General features: G+C 44.2%; 1 protein-coding gene across 1 annotated transcript; it reads left to right on the forward strand.

Moving 5' to 3' along the window:
- Positions 1–1,817: 1,817 nt before the first annotated feature.
- On the forward strand, positions 1,818–9,609 carry LOC144819929 (thioredoxin-like). Its single transcript, XM_078677631.1, has 4 exons — positions 1,818–1,999; positions 7,477–7,536; positions 8,745–8,810; positions 9,450–9,609. The coding sequence occupies exons 1-4, from the start codon at positions 1,835–1,837 to the stop codon at positions 9,510–9,512; spliced, it is 354 nt and encodes a 117-aa protein (XP_078533757.1). The 5' UTR covers positions 1,818–1,834; the 3' UTR covers positions 9,513–9,609.
- Positions 9,610–18,585: the final 8,976 nt, after the last annotated feature.

Consider the following 18,585-nt stretch of genomic DNA (forward strand, 5'->3'; position numbering starts at 1 on the left):
GCAGGCCCACTAGTAGCATTTGTCATCACCAGCCCTGGCACACACAGTGCACTTTACTAGGGACTTCGTGGTGATACAAATATGCCAATCAATATCACAATTTACAGAGGGAGCACTTATACTCTGACACTGATCAGCAGTGGCAGAGTGTCCAAAGCATCTAAATCAGCAAAAACGAAATCCAGCACAGCATCAAAACACATGAGTCAGAGGCAAAAAGATGGGGGAAGAACCACGCCAAAAGGTGTCAGGTCTAACAATGGCCAACTTGAAGTGTTTCTCTTTTTGACCTTCCCTCTGCTGCTAGGCGCTTTGTGTTAAGTTGGTCTGGCCTTGCTCCTTAACAAACACGTTCCCATCACGCTCATCCATGGGCGAGTACTGATTAGATACGTCACAAGTGTGGCATTTACACAGTTTCCTTCAGGCCCTCCCTAACATCTGCTTCTCTACAGAAGACCTCGTGAAGTCTGTAATAAACCGCACACTCCAGATATCGGAGCTCGGCCTAGAACAAGGGATGCATGTCATGGGTCCCTGCACATTCCTAACCCGAGGATCATGATTGTGGCATGTAAAATAGTCTCAATGCAACTTCGAGGTTCCAAACATAGGTGTGTAAAACTCACTTAATTTGCTTTTGTATAACTAAGTGAAAAATCTGCAAGGCACATAGAAATGTTCAGTTTTCACAAGTTTCATTTTAACTTGACATGCATCTCCTTGGGTAGTGCTGAACACCTGCTGCAAACCAGAACTTATTTTCTGGTTATACGTTCTTAAAAGCAAAGATGTTGCAGGTGTAATTGCACCACATGGTGGAATGCCATAATTTAGCACTAGGTGAATTCGTAAAAGATTCGCGTTGTATTGAATATCACCAGGGCCTTGTTCCTTATGCTAACTAGTGTACGTTGTTATAACTTGCAGGTAACAATCTGTCTTGGGGTTAAAGTCGTATGTAAAATAATCCAGGGTTATTTCCTGATATCACTTGTTTGCAGCTCAAAAGATGTACCTTGGCTAGTGAGTGCTGTGTAGGTAGGGTGACCAGAATTTTAAAGCCAAAAACCGGGACATTTCACAAAAATAGGACTACAATTTTCCTTTAGGCGATGAGTGCTCCTCGGCAGAGAACTACAGAACAGGCCGTGAGAACATGCATAAAATTCATTTTTTTAAGCCCAGCAGCTTGCCTGTTAATTAAATTGCTTTCTTGAAACAACTACTAACTATCCCTGCTTTGTAAAACACAAAAAAACTCCCACCGTTTTCAGTCTACCCTCTCCCAAAACGGGGAAATTAGCTAAATTTCTTGGAATATTTTTGGGACAGCTGATTAAAAACAGGGACCATCCTGGTAAAACGGGGACGCCTGGTCACCCTATGTGAAGAAGTGTGGCTCACTGATTAGAGCGGCAGACCCTGAGGCAGAGGTCTGGCCTGGGACCAGGGTTCAATTCCCGACGCGCAGGGTCTTGGACTCCATGTCCACGGACTCGATAATTTTCGCCTAGGTGCCTAATCTAATCATGGGTCCCACTCTGCAACTCTGGGCAATAGCTTGCTTAATCTCCACAACGGCTCAGAAAGCGCTAGGATGCCTGGCTTCACATTGGAGGTGCCCAGTAAGGGGGCATCTCACAGGGAAAGCCAGGAAGGGTTCCACAGAGGTATACAGCGCCAAGATACCTTTCAGGTGATAGTGCGCTTTACAAGTATACACACTTACATTTTTACATTTATATGTGTAGGGTTAGAGGCGGGCATGTAATGGCTGCTATAGGCCAGATGAACTAGAAAGGTAATTGGTAGAAGTCTTTCTAATTTCTCAATGATTACATTAACAATCTGTTGTGTTCATTTTTTATTTTTATTTTTTTCTTCTCTCCAGGCTCAGTTTGATGACATACTTGCACTGTCCCATTCGAAGCTGGTCGTCATAGACTTCACTGCGTCGTGGTGTGGGCCATGCAGAATGATTGCACCTGTGTTTCAGGTAAGTAAGCCCCTCTTTAATACTATGTGTTGGGACCCAGTTATCAAGGCATCCCCGGCCTTGTGAAGGACTTCAAATGGGTCTGGCTTTGTGCCCTGCTGAATCTGATGGGGAGCTTCGACCTCTCGAAGGCATCACCAGTCCCCATAAATGGGATCAGCAGCCCTACAATCCACTGCACTTGGTGGCGCCACAATGGGTAGCGAAGGGTTGACCACAAGGTACTCCAAGTCTGCATGGCTCTCCCGCAATACAGGACATTCCCGGGACAAGGGTGGACCTGTTGGTGGCTGGGCCAGGCCACCCCCCTTGCTTCCTATAATCAAGAAAAGAGTGTTCCTGATTCGAATATAGGCAGGATGGTCTAGGGAATATTGTGGAACTAGAAAAAACACAGGTGGCGATTTGCCCCCCTCTTATGGTGTTTTTTCTAGTTCCCCTCACTTGTTTCATCTGAAAGGCATTGTAACTCTTAAGACACAGTGGATCCTCTCTGCTCGTACGCTAAAGGGTTTACCCCATCACAGTAAAGCAAGCATTAGAGCATACATGCCAACCCTCCCGATTCAGGCGTGAGACTACCGATTTGAAGGCTAGTCTCCCGCCTCCCGATTCCTACAAGCAAAAACCAGATTCCTCCGGGGTTTAAGCTGACAGGGCTTGGTATTGTGTATAGTGCTAATTCTTCCAGCAAAGAGTGGAGATGCAGGGGCTCTCGAAGGGGTGAAAAACCAACAAAGGGTCATTAGCAAGGGAATCGTCTTTTAAAGACTTGCGAAATTTTTATTCTTCTTATTGTGATTTTATAAAATTTTATGACATTTTTAGGAAATTCTTAAATGGTCTAATATTTTTCTTAACTGTGTAAATAATGTATGCTTCGTACTATACCATTGTCTTTTTATGATATTGATTTATCGAAATAAAGTATTCTGACTGACTGACTTGCAAAGTACTGGGGCAGGGCTGTTTCAGCCCGAGCTGCCACCGGGGGGGTGGGGGGGTGCATGCACTGCCAACAACCTGCCAGGCCAGTGCCCAACACTTGCATCACCCTCTCTGCCTGCCATTATGGTCAATGCTTCTGAAAGGTAAGAAAAAAACCTGAATTTGCGTTTCAAATGTCCGACCCTACAGCAGCACACTTCCAAAGCCCATACATGCCAGTAACCCGATTCAAAGCCCCATTCTTCTGATTTTTTTTTTATTTTTTTTTATCTCCCACTTTGCTCTCCTGAAATGTTGGCATGTATGTTAAAGTGCTGGAGTTTATAAACTTTTATAGGAGTACCCTGGGTTTCTAGGGAGCACATTTGAGCAGCATGTGATTTTTTTTTTTTTTGGGTAAAAGCATTTGCTTTCTGCCTCCGCATTTCAGTAACGCCCACATTTGAACATGTATTACTTCAGTGCACAAGTTCTTTTTAGGTCTGAGCTCTTTCTTTACCTCGCACCAAGCAAACCTTTTTAGCTGACCGGATTCGTTCCTCACTGAAGCAGCAGCCTCTGTATGTGCTCGAAATGTTAAGGTCTGCATCTCTTAGCTCCCCTCAGTAGTGAAATGCCCTGGCTGTGAACCCCAGACTTCAAAGGGGGTGCAGACTGAATGAGACACACGGGCTCCTACAAGTGAACGTGTACACAGACTGTTTTTGTTACAAGCAGTCTTCGTGTTCGGTAGTGCCCACAACTAGGGGAAAGCACTTTGACATAACCGTTTTTCCGATGACCTTACTGATATCACTGAAGTGATTTGCTCAGAATCACAGGATGTTGTTGAGACAACATCTGAGACTCGAACACTTTATTCCCCAGGCCTGATGTCGGCTGTTCTGTCCAATGACCACTGCAACACATCCTTCTTCCCCACGACCACCTACTTCTCCACTCAAATTAAGCATACAAAGCACAAGTTTTCTGAGACCTTTCCTATAGCGCAGCATCCTCCAACTTAACTGTGGGTCCCAATATGCAATTCTTCGACTGGATGCAGGTTAGACCAGCGAACATGCAACATCAAGGAGAAACTGCATAAATTTAGCCATAACTAGTTTTGCATTGCCATTTATTTTAGTTATAACCAGTGATTGAGTTTATACTTTTTGGTTTTTAAAGACTGCTGATGTCTCACTGCACTCCATGCCACTCTACGCCACTCGTGCCGCTCCACTCAATTGCACTGCAATATAAGCAGTGCCACCATACACCACTTTACACCACTGTGTTCATCACAAAATTACATTAACACATTTCTACTGGACATCATGCAACATTTACACAAATTCACACCACACCATTACCCAACTAACCATTCCAATCCACATAATCCCACTCAAACCACAAACATCCACTCTATAACACAAGGTTAAAAGACATTGCCATTTACGTCAATAGCTGTAACTCAAAAATGCGAGACCGATTGTGTTGCTAATGTTTGTTGATTCAGGAGATAACCTGCTGCTTGCCCACTCGTCCAGTGAGTTTCTGTCCACCACGCTTTCAGTTCTGAGGAAGTGCGCGCCCCCCAACACACACTTGACAAACATGTCAAAGACTTGATTTTGTTCTCATTTGAAGGCTCAATTTGAACAGTTCACACAAAGTGGTTGTAGTAACAAGTAAAGAAATGGCAAACTTTCTTTCCACAGAATCATTACTGGGTGCTGGCACCTTGTCCCTAAAGTGCCGCTGACCACCGTCGTGCTACTTTCTTTTAGACTTTGTGCTTCTGGCAAGGGTGGCCCTGCTCTCAGTTAACACGCTTTTTTAAAATTTATTATTTTGTTTATCCCCCAGTGTTGATTTCTGTTTAACATGGTAAAGCGCAAGACCTACTCCTCTGGAGCAACATGAGCTTTCCTGGACTAAAAGCGGGCGGTGGGGGTAGTCTCATAAGGCACTGAGCTGGCGGAGCGCCATCCGCCGCTCTCCTGACCTTCCAATCCCTGCACCAGTCCTGCTTGGTGTGCAAAACACCTGTTGTGGCAAGTACCGTCCTAGATGTGCAGTCAAAGCTGAAGCAACCGAGCCAATACCTGCTGGTGCCTCTTCATTAGTATCAGCACCAGGGGACTAATCTGAAAACCAATATAGCGGATTAAGTGCCAGGTGCCACAGGCAAAAGGAAGTGTCCGAGCTCCAAGTGTAAGAGGCCCTGCGTATCTAATCTCATTCCAAAGCTCACCAAAGGGTTGGCAGAAGAGGATATTCTACAGGGTGATAGACACCCTTTATAGAGATCGTAAGGACCCCATTTCAGTGCAAGATTGAACCGATTTACACCCACCTGGTGGCTATCCGAGCTAAATTAAGCCATCTGATTCTCCCCCTGGCCACTGACTAACCATCTTGGGGTACCTGCAATCGAGGAGGGTAAAGGGGTGGGCTAGTATACCATCACCGTCCACTGGAGGCACTGTTTTACATGCTGAGGCGGATCAAAGTACTTTTTCACCCGTCTCTCAACCCTTGTGGGGGGGGGGGGGACGACGACGATGGCAAGTTTTATCTGACCTTGGGGTGGGGGACAATCTGATGCAGTTCTCAAGAGCCCTTCATTAATATCTGTCTGGTGAATGGCCAGATGGCTGTAAACTAGGGAGAGGGGTGCGACAGCGCTGTCTTGGCTTCTACAATGTTTCTTTTGTATGTCAATGGCGTTGGTGCAGCACTTTGAAATGCTGTATCAGACACTCCTTCAAGTGGCAGGAAAAAGGTCTAAGCTTTATTGTTCATGGATAATGTCTTATCTAGAAACCCAATAGTCGTGTTGCTTCCAGGAGTTTGCCTTTTTATGGGGACTTTGAGCCTGGTTACCAACCTAGTGAAGATGTTTATCCTGGTTTGCAAGCCCAGAAATGATACGATGAGGGGTGCCCATCTGCATGGTTATCCTGTTGCCCAGACTGAGGATTTTTCATATCTAGAAGTAGTTATGGATGCTAGGAGTAATTGGTGACCTATCGCTAAGTTTAGGAGCACATTTTTCAGCTCGGTGGGCTATAGTTTTTAATTTGGCTAAATGCATTGTTGAAAACCTGTTGCCCCTCACTGGAAGTCTATAAAGGGAAATGTTACCTTTTATTCACCTATGGTGCAGGAATTTGGGGATACTCAAATACAAGCCCCCTGAAGGTGGAGCAAAAAGGGGTGCTTTGGCTACTTCTGAGTGCACCTCCCTCCCCCTGTTTGCAGTATCTATATTGTACACTAGGAGCTGGGTAGGAGTGTGAAGATACCATCAAGCTGGCTCCTTGCTGATGATGAAGCATGTCACCAACTAGGTTGGCGAGTGAGGGCTTTCTTAAGAATCTAATCAGATTCTCCATGCTTGCTCTTCTCGTAAGAAGGCGCACACTGCTGTTTCCATTTTTTTGTGCTTTTATGGCCACATTTATGAGTGGATTTTAAAAACTTTTTATTTTTTGTATGCAAGTAGGACAGTTCTCCATGATCTGCCAGGTCCTCAGTTTGTTTAAACCCTTTGAGACTCATGGCAGCATACCTTGGAGGCTGCTGTTTCGTAGACTAGTTGTGGTGACAGTTACTTGTATTAAAAGGTGGTAAGATGAGTTTTGGATAGAAGGGAAGAGGTACTGCAATCCATAGCCGAAAGGTTGTAAGAATTCGGCAGTACATGGGTGCAGAGATCTATCCTCACATGCTAATTATCAATGTTTTGAATTTAAATTCTGTATTTCGAGGACTTTTTGCTCTCTCAGCAAACACTTGCAACATTGACGCAAACCTTCATGCTCTTGTGCTGTAGATATTTAAGGCAGCAAGATTTCCAAACACTTCTTCAGCACTTCCAATGGTGTCCTTCCTGTGTCCTGCAGGACCGCATACTTATGTTTTCCGTTGTGAAACCTTCATTTTACTCTTCTGCAAGTGGGGAGCACCAGAAGGTAGAGCCCACTTATGGACTGAGTACTGATCAGAGAAAGAGGACTTGACTCTACACTTCATAGGCATGTCCTCTGTAGTGCACTGTTATTGGTCGTCACCAGGTACTAGCTGAAGGGTCGTTTCACACATGTACTTGGAGCTGGACAAGGAGGCCCAATTGATGCAAATGCTATTGTTTAAGTGCGCCCAAAGTCAAACTTCAATACTAATTTGTTAACAACTAGAGGCACAAAGAGGCTGCACCTTAAAGGGCCATTTCTACTGTGGTCTGATTGCCATGCTTTTTTTTTTTTTTTTTTTATTGAACTGATTACGTGTTGAACTTCGGATAGTCTTAAATCTGCATCAGCTCTTGCATTTCTTTCTTAGTATTCTGAAATTTATTTACTCGTCCCGTGTGTATCTTACGTCGTGCTGGTGTTTGACGGTAACTAAATGCCATACATGAAATGGTTTTATTCGTATGTTCAAAGGTATGAAGTGCATAGTGTGCCTTGATGCATGCTTCTTAGCAGGTGTGAGTGTCCATGACGTGCATAACTTTGTTTTTCATTTTATACTTTCTGCAGAAGTTCAGCACGGAGTACCGTGGTGTAATATTTCTGAAAGTGGATGTTGATGACAACCCGGTAAGTGAAACTGAGCCCCTAACACTGATACTGTATTTTATTTTAATTGCATTTATATAGCGCTTACTACCCCTGACGAGGCGTCGAAGCGCTTTTTCAGCGAGTAGCACACTACTCCGGGACCCATAGAGGATTAGTGTTTAATTAGTATAGTGAAACATACAAGTACATTTTAAGTGGTGGATAGGTTAGTCCGTTATTTGGAATGATAGCAGAAGGATAGAGGAGGACAAAGGTTTGTATTCATAGCGCTTGTTGACGCACCCTATTCAGGAAGCCTACAAAGGATTAGTGGTGAATTAATATGGTGAAATATGAAGTAATTTCAGTGGTGGATATCAGTCAGTTACTTGGCGTGAGAAGGATAGTGGACGGATAAAAGGTGAAGAAAGAATTGCATTCATATAGCACTTTTTACCCCTGATGGGTGTTGAAGCGGTGTTCTGGCAAGTAGCACGCCACTCCGGAACCCATAAAGGATTACTGTTGAAAATCAGTATAGTAAAAAAATGGAAGTAATTTGAGTAGTGGATATGTTGTTCAATTATTTGGGTAGTATATTAGTATAGTTTACTATGGAATTTCAGAAGTGAACATGTTAGTCTGTCAATTTCGATTGAAAAGGATGGTGGAGGGATTAACTTGGTGTTAGCCAGAGATCTGACGCAGGCTAAAACAAAGTAGGGTTGCGTTTTCTTAAATTTCTTTTTAGTTTAACATTTTTGCGGTCTTGGTTTAGAACTATTCTTCTCTGGATTCCCAAATTGAGCAGAGCAGTTTTGACTCTCCGAAAAGCACCTTTATTTTTGTATTTATTTTTTAGTCGCCCTGCACAGGTACTGTCTGAATGGCCAAATGGCTGAATTAACGAGAGGGTTAAATTTAGCTTCTACAACCTGAGCATTTGAATCACTTTTTCTTTGCTGACTTGGCAGTCTCCACGACTTGATTTTGAAATGTATGGCCAATATACACATGTACTTCGAAGATGCATTAGCATCAACCTCCATTAACCTAATGTAATGTACGGCGGTAACGGCATCTGAACTTGTGGCATGCTACAGGTGCAGATGGTGACTCCTGGAGTCGTGATTTGCTTCGCCGGGTGTGTAGAAGGCCTGGCATTGCCGGAAAACTGTAATTTCAATTAGAACTACGTCTACCATTAAACTAATGTGTTGAATTATATTGTCGTGTCTTCCTAACAGGAGTTGGCCGAAAGATACAGAATAGAAGCAATGCCCACCTTCATTTTCATCAAGGATTTTAAGAAGGTATGTGTGGTTTTCTGCTTTTCTATCAGAATTTGAAGCTCTTTAGACAGCAAATTAAGAACTTTGCTATCAGCTGAAACATTTTGTTTCTTGTAGAAAACTGGAATCAAGTGCCACACTAAGCAATGGAAATTAAAATACCTGTATTGTGGTTTGACTCTTTAGCTGCAATGTTGGCTAGTGCAGGTATATTTGAGGTACCCTTCTGCTAATTTGATTCGATGGATGGTTCAGAGGCCGCTGGGTTTGGCCGGAAATGAATAGAAACTGCTTTCTTTCACGGAGAACTAGAAAAATATCAATTTTACAGATCTCATTTGGATGTGTAAGGACTGAACAAAAATTGAAAAAAGCAAGGTTTACAATTGTATTGTTTTTTAAAAAATGTTAACCATACCAATTTTTTCATGAGGGATTGTAATATGGTCTTCTCTAAAGAAAATTGCCTGCTCTCACTCCCCTGGTTGAAGTGAGCTACTAAGAGCACTGTTAATCTCTTTATAGTATCACAAGGGTTTTTATACTCTTGCTTACACTTCACATTTGAGACGAGGATGTTTTGTCCTGTCCTTAAGCCGTGATGTTGGTGTCTACAATAGCTAGTAGCTTATTTTCTCACTTTTTTTTTTTTTTTTTTAGGTTGCTACAGTGAAAGGAGCTAACGAGGCTGCAATCAAAGCAAAACTGAGAGCGCTTTGCTGATTTTAACACATTTATTGTTTTGCACTGTGGAAATCTGTTTTGTTGCTCTGTTCTAGGACCATGGCAGATATGAAATTGTTGGAACTCGCATATTATATATATTTTATTTATATTAATAAAAACCAGTGGTATCGCAGGCCCTTTTAAGGGACTGGTTATTTAGGCATTAATTTATTTTTCTAATAAAAGTATTTCACTTAAATCCCTTCCATCTACTTGATTTAATCAGTGATATGTGGGGGGCGAGGGGGGGGGGCTTGGTAAAATGTGCTCTCCCTTTAATGTGAAGAGGGCCCTTTACCAGAAGTGAGCAGCAGTCTGCTGGACAGGCCTTGAATTCCCACTGAACATTCCTCGGTGGGCTGAAGCCCTTGGAGGCTTGTTTCTGAGAGTCCTGGTGCCTCTAACTTCCCAGCTTCCTGAGGCTAATTGGAACAGGCAAGGTGAGGCTTGAAGGGGAGGGAGTGTAAAGATGGAGCTCGGCGACCGGAGGGGACAGAAGGGGAGATTCCACGAGGAGACTAAGGGAGCAGTGCTGCTTGGAGCATGTTTGCCAGGGCTGCTTTTGGTTTCCCAGTCTGTCCCTGATAACAGTTGTTACGAATTTGGATCCTAAATGGGTATTCTGTAATGGTCCTGGCACATGGAATGGGTGGCAGGCTAGGGACAGTTTCAAGCTAGCAGATTTACGCAACTGGGCTTTAGCCCAGGTTTCGCTCTTTACGCTTGGATAATCCTATGGCGCTGACCTGGAGGAGAAACCAACTGTTGCCTAGCCCCCATTTCCATGGGGGCTCTGGTCCTGAACCCCTTCATCATTCTCATTTCAACGGCCAGCACCAACCCAAACCTTGCAAATAGAGGGCTAATATTGACCATGGTGCTACCATGCAGTTATTTTAGTGCTCACCCATGCAATAAGACCACTGCCCACAGCATTACAGGTCACGTGTAATGACATGAATACCACAAACTGGAGTCCATGTTCTTATTAGAGTTGTAGAATGATTCAAGCTGGACTGCCACCAGGGAAAGCAGATTTGCTTTGGAACATAAATCAAAAGTTGATTTAAGCTTTCATTGAAGTAAGAATCAACCGCTGTATAAATTATCACTGATTTCTGTTATAAGCAATATGCTTGTTGTAAACTTTAAACTAGCACAGTAAAGCAATGGGTTGGTCTTGCAGAACAAATGGGCCTCCACATGCAGTGCGAGGGGGGGATTGTAAGCAACAGCAGGTGTTCGTTAGCTAGAACTGCTGATTTTCAAAGAACCAAAAAAAACTATAAAATCAGTATTTGGCAAAGGAGGGCTTCTGTATTCTTCCTGGGTAGAAGTGCTATTTATCCACAGACTGCATTCTGTCTCTGAAAGGGAAGAGCGCCAATAGCCAAGTGGGCTGAACTTTGCTCTATAATGTACTACACCTCAGTCACCATGAGCAAACCAGTATAGAGTGGAATCTCATCACCCCCTGTTCCCAAGCAAGCGCACAAAATGCAGAGCATACACTGGTGGAGAATGAGATGGACTTGTAGGGTGCAGAAGAAAGAAGCCCAAAGAGCGAGCATGGTGGGCAAAGGCTAGTTGTAGGTGGTTCACCTGGTTTAATGACTGGAGTGGCAACATGACCAGGTATTGGCGTGACCAGAGTAATCCTTTGGATAGTGACTAAGTGTGAGTTGCTGAAAAGGAAATCTACGGCCTGGCCTACAATGGCTGTGGAATTGAGAATTTGCTATTGGTTGTGTGTGTCTGAGCCAGTGACCAGGATTTTGGGGTGTAGAATTTAGGTTAGATTGGTTTCATTTTTTTTTTTCTTTTAAAAATGGATTACCACCCCCCACTTTCTGGCTGTGATTGTCAGTTTGATAGCCTGGTGGAACTACTCAAGGCAATACAGGTGCCAAATCCTTCCCCCCTGCCATGAGTCCGTTATTAACTGACAGAACCTAACTTTTGATAAGTCCAATATGGTACTTTTATGAGTGCTGGAGAAGAGTGAGTACTCTGAAGTGGTAGGGTGTGTTCTGTTGGCAGTAATTACTCTGAACGCCCTGCAAAAGACTTTTTCTTTTCACTGGACGGGGGGTTGTTGGAGTTGAGGAGATGGGTAGTGGAGTTGCACAAAAAGTAGGGTTGGGTTATGAAGAGTGCTGGGAAGCATTTTGCTTATGTTTAAAGTGTATGGGTGAAGGTTGGAACATGAGGGCAATTTGACTTCAGCAATGGATGAGCGACAATAAAGTGTTTGTGTACTGAGTGATTGGTATATTTATTGCTTGTGAAGTGTAAGGTAGAGGTTTAACTTATCTTGGATTTCGGAGTGGGTGCACGTAGGTAATTTAGGATGCTTAGATGTTTGATTGAAATTTTGTTTAGATTTTGTTAGTCTCATTTTGTTGTGGTGGTAGGCTTCATTTTGTTGTGACTTGAGGGTGTCGGTCTTAATGAGAAGGGCTGGTGGGTTGTGAAGCTGGAGAAGAAAGGGGCTAGAATTGGGTGTGAAACTGAGTGGCTTAACTGGTTTGGAGTAATGGTTTTAGGTTGAGTGGGGGAAGGTGTTGCCTTATTGGTGCGTCAGAGGGATGTCTAGTGAAGCAAAAGAATAAAAGTTGAAAGGTTTTAGTGTGGGGTAGAAAGTGGAATATTGAGTAGGCAGAAGGTAGCTGAAAGATTTGGTTGTGAATGTGGGTGATAAAATTGGGTTTCTGGTTGGCAGAGGTCTGCAACCTGGACCAGCAGGAGCCACAATCCTAGTCCATTTAAGTTACAACACATCCTAAATTCTGTGATCACCTTCTGGTAGCTTGGCACAGCAGTCTGGCTTAGTTTAAGAGGCAATGTGTAAAGTATTAGTGCAACCCTTTGAACAACATGCTAAACAAAAATTGGAAATGGACTAGGTCTCATTTGTTTGATTTGAGCGTTTGGCTTTGTAAATGGCAACGTGTTTTACCCATGTGTTATGGAGTGCATGAATGCATATGTAGTGGAATTATGTGGGTTGGCATTGTTTGTGGAACCGCATGAAGCATAAGGAAGGAGAGTAAGTGAAGAGCAGCAAGACACACAGGTGAGGAGAGAGGCAGAAGGAAATTGCGAAGAGCAGTGTGAGGCACACGGACAGAGGAGCAGCATGAGGCACAAGGCCTGAGGGAGGAGGAGCAGAGCAGCACAAGGACGGAGAAGAGTAGTGTGAGGCAAATTATGGTTTTTTTAATTTACATTTTTTTTTTTTAATCAGAAAGATGTAGGCACAGCAAATTCGTTTCTGGGAGTTTTACATAGCGTGAACTAGAGCCGAAAGTATCGGAGCGCTTTACAGGAGCACCAGTTGCATTACAGATTGACACAATCATTTTTTTTTCTTAGGCACAGGTAGATTAAGTGATTTGACCAGAATCAGCGTATGTTGATCGTCCCTGTCGAGACTCCCAACCCAGTTACCCAGCTTATAGGTCGACTGCGCTAGCTGTTAGTCCACATGCTCTCCCCAAGTTTGCTACTGAAACCCCTAACTAGTACAAGAAGCAAGTAAAAACATTAATCCTTAAATATATTGTATACAAATGCCTCAACTTAGAACCATGAATTAAATGTTTGCTACCCTTCCTCTCCCAATTCTTGTACCAATCCAGTAATAAATCGGGCTGTAAGGAGAGTTGGGGAATTGTCCTCCAAAAACAAAACCGCAGGCCCTCTGAAGTACCAAAAGCTTTCATTTTCTGCATGTAAGGAAAAAACTGCCCCAACCACCTTGCTTTTAAAATCGAAGAAACCAAACATGAGACTCTCACTTAATTAAAAATGGCACGCCGAAGGAATTTTTGAGTTACTGCCTGATAAAGATGACCGAAAAGGACATGCTAGGAAAGATCACGAAATAATTTCCAAACATTCTTTTACTCACCAGAAGTAAAAACATTAATCCTTTAATATAATGTACAAAAATGTCTTAACGTCAGCCAGGAATTAAATGTGTTACTCCTCTCCCTACCCTATTCTTGACCTAAACAGCAATACATGAGGCTGTAAAGAGTTAAGGATTTGTGTGTCCTCCTAAAACAGCAGGACCTCTCAAGTGCCAAATGTAATAGACAAATGCATCCATTGTCTTCTGAATGGAAGGAAAACGCAAAAGAAAAATGCTTCACTTTTTTATGCACCTCCATGCTTTTAGCAAAACCATGGCTTATCCTGACGAGCGTGGTGGCTGTCAAGCTCCAGGACAACTGAGGATTGGGCAGAAGGCTCCAGAGATTGATTCCCTGCCCTGGATGTTAAGGGCGAGCATTAGTGTTCATGGTGGGGTAAGATTGAATAACTTTGGAATTTAAGATGAAGGCACTGTGAGATTCTTATTGTGCCTGCCAGTGAGACAGAAAGCTGCACATTTAATCCTTGGCCTCTCCGCAGAGTGCACAGAGCAATAGTTCCCATTTTAAATCTGAACTACACAGGAAAGTGTGCACACATTATGCTGATGTATGGCGCTTAGGCACCAGGAGTGCAGTGAGAGCCCAGTTGAGGACCGATAATCTTTTTCAGTTTTTAAAAAGGCACCATCCACCTTTAATACCCTCTGCAGCTTCACTTTTGTAGAACGGAAGTTTGCAGAGGCTGAAAATTACAGTACGCTATACTGCAGGACTGCAACAATCGCCTGCCTAATATGAAACCTCAGTAAAACAAAACATACATGTGGATGCACCACAACAAACAATCACAAAGACACATATATATGTGAAGTAAAGAGTAAGAAGACACATGGATCCTGTAAATTAGAGCAGCAGCAATTAGTCTGTGTAGAAATAAGAAAACAGACCACTTGCACAGCATTTCCTTGCGGGGGGGGGGGGGGGATATTGTTTTATTTTTTAAGATCTCTCCTCCAGAGAAAGTCTCAGTGTAACAGGCCGTAGTACTCCCCCAGGTGGGAGTATACCAGGGGTTAAAACTGCCTATGCTAGATTATACTTGGGTATAGTATGGCCTGGGCCAATTTATATGCTAGGGTATGTTAGGGCGTAGGCCAAACCATACCCCCATGATAACAATAGTGTTGAGCGATATACACATGAAATAGTAAATTTTTCAACATTTTATTTAAAACTGTAAACATATGAAATTTGATTGCTTCAACCAGAAACTTTAATGAGAAAAAATAAAAACTTCCACAAAGATTGAATCTGTACCATACTTCTCCGAAGTGTTAACACCTTAAAATAAAAGTACATATCTAACACACTATAATGCTCACTCAAACATAAATGTTCAAAGTTCTACACTGATGAAAATCAAAATGACCATGCTTGTTCAAGATAAAGTGCATGTTCTGTTTAATGCCGATTGAAGCTTGTGGAATAAGTCTACCAATCCATGTAGTCAGACTTGTGTGAATGACTAACTCCATAGATTCGCTGTGGCCATAATCTCAGCTCCGTTGCCCAGATTTGATCATGAGATGCCAGAGGGGTTTATATATGCATTCAAATCTTGGTTCAAGTAGTCCTGTAGTTTTTTTGTCAAGACGGTCTTCGTGTGGTGATGACTTTAGCTCCGAAAGGGAGAGGTTGTTTTCTGATCCTGTCAAGTTGATGGAAGTTATAGTTTCCATCAACTTTGGTTTTATATATACACACCCTGTGGTTGTCCAAGGTCCCTTGTTCTTTCAAAGTCTACAGCCTTACCAAAAGTAAGGCAAAGTGTGGTGCGTCGGCTGGGTCTGGTGGCTCAGTGGACTAAAGCAGCCACTGCAGGGGCCTGTGTTCGACCTCATGGTTACAGGTTCAAATCACGACTGGTCAACTCAGCCTTTCATCTATCTGAAGCCTATAACCTGAGTAGCATTGAGTTTAGTAACAATAAACATCTGTTCATCGCCAGGACCCCTATGGGTAACAGTGCGCTTTACAAAATGCAAATGGTATATAAGATACTTTATTCCTGAAGCGGTTACTACAACCTCAAACCCTTTGAATGACCTGTTCTGGCCTGCAGAACTGGGGCCTTTCCCCAAATCGGCCGTGGCGGTAAAAAGCCTTTGTACCAAGATTGATGCCTTGCTATCCATGACACAACAAGTATCGGCGGTGGTTGGAACCAGGGTGGGCTTAATGCGTCTGCTCTGGAAACTGTCTCCACTTCTGTCCTTCAGCACCCTTACATTGGCAGTTTCCGCTCTGATCCTATCACGTTTCGATTATGGGAATGCTCTATATCTTGGTCTACCCAAAACTCTTTTGGCCAGGTTTCAGGTGGTAATGAATGACACGGCAAGACTAATCTTTAAAAACCTCAGACATGCACAGGTCACGCTCTTACTGCAGAACCTACATTGGCTCCCGATCTTGCAGAGAACCAAATTCAAAAGTCTCTGTATTGTACACAAGGCTGTTCATGGCTCAGCCCCTAGTTACATCAAGGGCCGATTGACTAATTACTACCCAAGTAGGGTCCTCTGGTCGGCTTATGCCTGTTACCTGGCTTGCCCCCGTTACAATTGCTCGTCCTTGGGAGGGCGAGCCTTCTCAACCGTTACCCCTCAGGCATGGAACCGTCTCCCCACTGAACTTCTTAAGGAAACTAATCTCCTCCGCTTTAGGAAGAGTTTGAAAACGTTACTGTTTTTAGAGGCATGGGATCACGCTGAATAGCTCACTTCGTTCTAAACCAGACTGGACGTCCTCTGACAGCGCTTAGAGACCTCTAGGTGATAACGCGCTCTATAAATCCACAGTAACATAACAGATCTCCTGTGAGAGGCACGTCATGAAAAAGACACATTAGGAAGTTCCTGAAGCGCGCGGGTACCACCAGCACACGGACTGCACCGAGCTCAGCAAACTTAGGCTCACTATACAACAACTCATCTTCCTAGTAGATGAAGTGATCTCTGGACGCTCCACCTGCTGCCTGGTCTGCAGCCTGTTGCCGCATACCAACGAGAGAAGGGCACTCTTTATGCTCCTTGCAGAATTCCTCCCTTGAGGGCCCACCTCCTTGCTGCCAATGGGTCAGCTCAGGTAGGTCGCCCAGTTCGGCCACCTGTTCCCCTGTAGGTTCCAGGGCATCCCCTCAGGTTCTGCTCCTTCCTGGACCATGGGAACGGCTGGGCTTGGTTTCCCGCACCCTCTGCCCTTTCCTCCCCTGGCAGGTCTCTGGGCCACTGTTTCAGGCTCCAGTTCTGCTGAATCACCCCTACTGGCTGCCATAGCACGCGTGGTCACACAGATCCACGCAGGCAAACCCAACATCTCCAAATGAGTTCTGTGTTCTACATCCTTCCATGGAGAACTGTCCAGGTCATTACCTAGCAGACAGTCTACAGGCAAGGCATCACTGACAACAACTTCCAAGAGACCAGAGACGCCTCCCCATTCAAAGGGAACACGCGCCACTTTACAGAGGCGCACTGAGCTTTCAGCTGCAACTACCGGCCGGAGTACATTGGGGATACACTGCTCTTCAGACACCCACTGACACCTCACTGATGTCCACTGGCTCCTGTGTCTCTCAGAGCCTCTATCTCCCTTCCATTGATGGTCACCTTCTGCCTGTATTTCTTAGTGTTAGTGGTTTCCTGGACCATCTTTGTCACCTAAAGAGACAAGGGTCCTCACTGCTAGCTCCCCTTCCCCACTAGAAATCCAATCCCCTCCCAAAGCTACACTTGCTAACCCTGGGGCTGGAGCACCAGCGGGTGCTGGGGGTTTCTTGGGGCATCTGTTGATAACATGTCCAACCTCATTGCAGTGAAAGCAGGTAGGGGGACCCCTGTTTTCCCATCTGCCCCTAGGGGGCCATGGCTGTCTAGGTCTGGGGGTTGGGACTCCTTTCCCTGGGAACTATTTTGGGGCCCTTGAGAGAACTCCTTCTGGTTACCCTTGTCCCTCCCACTCTTCTGCTGGGGACCCTGCCCACCTTAGGCTGTGGTAGCCACAATTCCTCTGTGGACCCTGGTATGGGTCCAGCGGTCCGCCTCCTTAGCAAGCCCAACGGGGTCTGTCAGCTTGCTGTCTAAAAGATGCTGGCACAGCTCCTGAACACAAAGACTACTCAAGTGCTCCCAACTAAAAAAAATTAACAACCACTTATAATCCGTTACTTTGCTGCCCATCATCCAACCTTCCAGTGTACAAGAGTACAAATTCACACACTCCACCCAAGTCTCAGACTTTCTTCTTAGAGTTTCTAAACTGCAGTCTGTACTGCTCTGGAGTAAGCCCATATCTGAGACTTCGGGCCTCCTTCATATTGGGATAGGGCATGGCACCTGCTAACTCTAAGGGCTTTAGAGCACTCCTCCCAGAAGCCTCAATGTTTCCACAGGCCCGCCACCAATGTTGTTCGAGCACACCATTCATTCTCAATGCAATTTCATAAGAAGTAAACCAGGCATAAATATACTCACTCCTATTGTAATTCTGTACCAGATCCTTTTTAATATATACTTTACCCCCCTGCACTGGCTGTGTGCTGCCACCATTTGAACTGGCATCCACCTCCTTGGCTTTAAGATCCAGTTCTCTCATGCTCAACTCATGAGCCAGAAGCAATTTATTTTCCTCCAAGGGGCGGGTACTTTTGCTCTCTTCCGCTGCCTTTTCTCTCTCCTTTTCCATTTCCAATTGCTTCATTTTTAACTTCAGGACTTCCAAGTCATATGCTCTCACTCTTTGGTTCTCCTCTAACTCTTCGGTTCTCCTCTAACTCTTCTTGAGCGAAACCCTTACTGGAATAGTTGCTGCCAGGCCTTGAGCCTACTCTGCTCACAGGCAGATCTGTGATTTGAAAACCATTCCCTGTACTTGCATCATTTCCCTCTTGTGCCTCCCAAAGGACCTTCAAGATTATCTGCAACTCCTCTTTCCTGGCTTTGCTCTTAATGGGGCACTCAAACTGTTGGCAGAATTGCTTAAGATCTTTCGCTCCGTCGGATAACAAATCCTCAATGACAAATTCCAATTCCAATTGTGCCTCCACACTGGTTGCTTTTCCACTCACATACATGATGCTTTGAAGAGTTACTCAAAAATAGAACCAACCAAAAAAACAGTAGTATGCG

This window comes from Lissotriton helveticus, chromosome 2_1 (genome assembly GCF_964261635.1).
Source record: "Lissotriton helveticus chromosome 2_1, aLisHel1.1, whole genome shotgun sequence".
In the NCBI taxonomy this organism is placed as follows: domain Eukaryota; kingdom Metazoa; phylum Chordata; class Amphibia; order Caudata; family Salamandridae; genus Lissotriton; species Lissotriton helveticus.